This window comes from Crocuta crocuta, unplaced genomic scaffold (assembly GCF_008692635.1).
Source record: "Crocuta crocuta isolate KB4526 unplaced genomic scaffold, BGI_CrCroc_1.0 scaffold299, whole genome shotgun sequence".
Lineage (NCBI taxonomy): Eukaryota > Metazoa > Chordata > Mammalia > Carnivora > Hyaenidae > Crocuta > Crocuta crocuta.
This window is the reverse complement of record NW_027532747.1, coordinates 7,105,948-7,110,449: the sequence shown is the minus strand read 5'-3', so window position 1 is coordinate 7,110,449 and position 4,502 is coordinate 7,105,948. Positions and strand designations below refer to the sequence as shown.

Below are 4,502 nucleotides of genomic sequence, written 5' to 3'. Positions count from 1 at the left end.
CGCTGGTGCCTCAACCCCCCAAACCCCCCCGGCTGGTGCCTCATGACCCACAACCCGAATGGGGCCATGGTGCTTGGGGTCCCAACACATCCAGAGCTAAGTAGCTGCAAAGGTAAAGTAGACCACCCACAATGCACTTCTGTCTTTGAGGGCGATCTTTCTACTGTGTGTGCGGGGCTGGGTGGAAGGTCTTGGATGCGTTTTGTACAACAAAGAGGACTTCGAGCTTTACAATCAGCACTTTATTTACATCCCCTAGAGCCCCAATTGGACATCCGGTTGGACTGTGCCTAACGACAAGGTTTGAATTTGCTTGTCTTCTATCCAAAAGTGGGTTTGCTGCGCATCAGTAATTTCAAAGCTCTGGGCTGGGAGGAGGAAGGACGGAANGGGACTGGCGGGGGGGGGGGCCATGCAGCAGAAGAAGAAATTCACATACTAACCGATTCCAAAGACCTGTTAGTATGTCGTCGAATGTAAATGCTGGAGTCACTGTGACTAGTCCTGAAAAATAAACACACGTTTTGAATTGGTGCCACCGGGAGGTCTCCATAGCTCGGCGTACAGCCACCCCCACCCCGAGCCTTCCGCACGTGGATTTAGGCAAGCCATGACCTCAGACCCAGCAACGGAAATGAGAGATTGTATCCAATATGCCCACGTGGGTTGGAGTGTGCTTACAAATAGTAGGACGGATATTAGAGAGACACACTGGAATCTCATCTACAAGAATAAAAACAACTGAGCATTTTAAATAGAAAGCAGACCACGTATTTTTTAAAGTCATAGGGTTTCCGGGAAGGAACGGAGGTCCTTCTCCAAGCACCCCAAGGTCTGGGAGTTGCCAAAGGTCCTCTGAACGCTCGTGTCAGACCTGGGCTGAGACCTGCTATCCAGACCCCCTTTCTAGTGCTTTCTAGGCACAGGGCTGCTCTCCGTCCAGCTCTCAGGTATCTGCACCTTTTTTTCTTTCATGCGCAAGGAGGCTAATTTTCTGACCATGTCTTTGAGGCTGATGGGGAATGTATCTCTGATCATCCACTAAAGTTGGTTCACCCAGGGCTGCGGCAAAAGATACCCAGCCAGTGGCCTGGGCTGTATCCTGGCTCCTGGTTGATTAGCTGGCAACGTTAGCCAAGTGTTTTATGTCTCGAATCAGTTTTGCTCATCTGTAAAATGGGTTATTAGCCCCACCCCCACTACTTCATGGGGCTGCGGCGTTGGGGCGTTGGTGGGAAGTACGGTATACGTCAGGTCCCAGTGGCCCCGTCTTGCCGCTCAACAAGAGAACCAGGTATTCGGGGTCAGAGACAATCTTCTCAGTTTCCTTGAGGCAAACCTACTATGTGCCATCCAGGGGTCCAAGAAAAAGGCATTTGACCCAAGAGTTTTGACCAGGGAATTCACCATGGGCAGCCATGGTATTCCTGCCCACTGGACCTTCACCAAGCTCTTCCCCTGTACTGGGCATGTTTCCAGCTAATAGGTATAAAACACCTACTATGTGCCAGGCACTGGGCGAGCCTAGGGAAACTTTAGTCCCCATCTGCAATCCAAAGGCTAGTATTACAGCACAGATACCAGACATGATGCACCACATAGAGAGAGCGCGTCAGGTGCCTGGGCCCCAGCAATGTCCATGCCCCCTAAGTGTTGACTCAACTCACAGGAGTACCTGGAGACGCGGTAACTCCCACCTGCTTATCCTATTTTCCTGAAAAAAGTGGATCAGCAGCAGGAAGGGCTCCTGCTCTTCCCTGTCCCTCTAGTTTCCAGTGTACCTTCTTGCGGGTGGTTTCTATGTTCTAGTACCATCCGCGGGAGGCCCATTCGCATTTGCATCCCGAACTCCCTCCTCCCAGCCAGCATTATCAAGCGCCTACTGTGTGCTAGGCACTGGGACGAGCAGCTGAGGGCCGGGCTCCTCAGAACCCCACCCTCCACAGACCGGGAGAGCAATGCATTCATTTATTCACCTTCACCCCCAGAATCTGTATTAAAGGCCAACTGCCCGCCAGGTGTGGTGCCGAGCACTGGAGCTCTGCCTGGTGCCCTCCCTGGCCTCCAGGGAGCTGCCTCACCGTCCGGGGTGAGAGCAGATGATAAATACATCCTTACCCAAATAATTCAAGAAATTCCTGTTTTGGTTAATGTGATGAAGAAACAGAGTAGAGACTGTAAGAACCTATAAAGCGGGATTAAAAGTAGTCTGGAGGAATCTAAGAAGGCTGCCTGGAGGAAGTGGTAGTGGAGGTAAAACCCAGGAGCAAGCTGGGGAACAGGCTGGGGACAGAGGGTCCTCACAGGCAAAAGAGCTTGAGGGGGCACTGAAGGATCTCAATGAAGGCCAAGGTGCTTGGTCAGGCTGGGGAGGAGGGCAGAGGTGACCTAGAGTGGCCACAGATGAGCTGGGGTGGGGGTGGGGGTCCTGCAGGCTCTGGAACAATGGGCCTCTCTGCCTAGAACAATGGGAACTGCCAGGGGTGACTGAATCAACATATGGCCAGGAAAACATGCCATGCCTGGCAGCAAGGTGCCCGGGGCTCTGTCTAGTTCGACAGCTTTGGGCCGGGCACTGACTTCTCTGAACTCACTTTCCGGGTCACAACAGGGGGTGGTGGCACCCGCTGGGCTGCAGCCAGCAGGTGAGACAGCTTGGCACAGGGGAGGGGCTCCCCGGGGGCCTCACTCGTTCCTTCCGTGACCACACCCCTGCGCCATTTGCCTCGTTGGCACGCAGCCTTCACCTCGGCTAACATGCTGTGTGATAATTACAACTTTGCCCGAGTGGGAGGGGCCGCCATCGCCGAGGGGACGGCTGTCTGCTCGACACAGATCGACACACACATGAGTCAAACCTCTTCGGGAAGAGTCGACCCGGCCTCCCTCCCACATACGGCGACAGAACGCTCACCCCTCTGGCTCACCTCCACTGGGACGGGTTTTGCTTGATGTCTGGCTGTCGCAGCTCAAGATGCTTGATTCCCCCAAAACTCCCCCTGCTTCTCCCGACCCCCTCACATCTGGCTAACACGTCCTGGGGTGGCAGCTGAGTGCCAGCTGTTTGCTCAGGCCGCTTCTCCCACCCGGAACGCCTTCTCTCCCAAGTCCAGATCCCACTATCCTTCTGTACCGAGGGCATCTGGGCCCGCGGGCGACCCCGACCCCCTCCACCTGCCGCTGAGGTCCACAGGTGAAATCCACGCGTGCCTCTTGGCACCTAAGGTGCTCCCCTCGGTTCCAGCACAGAAGAGGGGGGGCTCGCCTTCCCTCCCGCCAGCCCAAGCTCCTGGGGGCTGGAGCCATGCCCGCCTCTTCCCACAGTGAAGAGTGACAGTCTGGGCCACCTGCCTTTGCGGGCCACCTGCACTGACAGCCGGGTCCAGCTACATGCCAGGACCCGGATGTCTGCTGGACGGTCATGACCCGGCCTCCGCAGGGAGAGGGACCCTGGGGGTCCCAGGCAAAGCGGGCAGCAGGATTCCGCTGCGCCTGAACCCTCCTCACCGGGGCCCTCGACTATTTTCCTTGTGTTCCCTGGAGCCCAGGCGCAGAGGGGAGGGGAGCCCAGGCGCAAAGCAGAGGGGAGGGGAAAACAAGACACCGCCAGCTGTTGCTTCTGGTTCTCTCTGCACTGGCTTCTCCCCACCTCCTCCCCAGATGCTGACCTCCATATATGATTTCCCTTTTGCAGCCAGGGTGGCTCAGCCACCACCGGCACGGTGGTGAGGGTCACGGGAAGAATGTGGGTCATGGGGTCTGACAAGTCTGAATCCAAGACCCCAGCTCTGACATCTCCTAGGCTGGGAGGTGCCCCCGGACCCTCACCCCCACCCCAAGCCCACGGTGATGATGCATAGTCCCTCCTACCTGCCTAAAGCACTGCTGTGAGAATTAATGAGGGAACGTATGTGAAATGCTTGAACACATTAGGGCAGGGCAAACAGCGGCCCTGGTGACGATGAGTGACGAGGGGGAGAAACCAGGATCATCTGACATTCAGCAGCTAAATGCTCTCCCTGGGACCAAGCCGGCTGCCTGGTGGCCTCGGAGTGACAGAGGAGATAGGGACTCCAAGCTTCCCGGACATCAGTTAGAGCCGATTATGCTCCCTGCCCCCTTCTCCCAAGAGAAGTCAACCAGCTTACTTCCTGGGACCCAAATTCACGGGTGAAGCCACGTCATTAGCGCCCAGCTTCCGTGTGACAGCCATCAATGGTCCCCCCACAACTGCCTATGGAGTGTGTTGCTTTGAATTCCGTGAGATGCTTATAGATGGCTTGGCTGGGTCTCTCCCTAGCCCAGCCAGGGGGCTTCAGGGGGCTGGGGTGTCCGCAGAGCCTAAGTCTGTACCGTCTCCCCCCACACCCCCCACGGCTCTGCCACCTCGCTGCCCACTGCCAGCTTCCACCCAAAGGTACTGTTGAGTGGGGAGTTGGCAGGCTCTGGGTCCGCCTGGCCCTGCTGCGTGCGAGTGGGGGTGGGGGTGGCGAGGTGGGGGC

General features: G+C 56.6%; 1 protein-coding gene across 1 annotated transcript in view; it reads right to left on the bottom strand.

Moving 5' to 3' along the window:
* Positions 1–227: 227 nt before the first annotated feature.
* Positions 228–4,502, bottom strand: part of CLMN (calmin) — a 35,091-nt gene continuing 30,816 nt past the window's right edge. Inside the window, exons 11-12 of the mRNA XM_077780833.1 lie at positions 444–504; positions 228–368 (exon numbers count right to left, since the gene is read on the bottom strand). Coding sequence (XP_077636959.1) covers positions 321–368; positions 444–504 — 109 coding nt within the window. The 3' untranslated portion in view covers positions 228–320. The remainder of the gene's footprint in view (positions 369–443; positions 505–4,502) is intronic.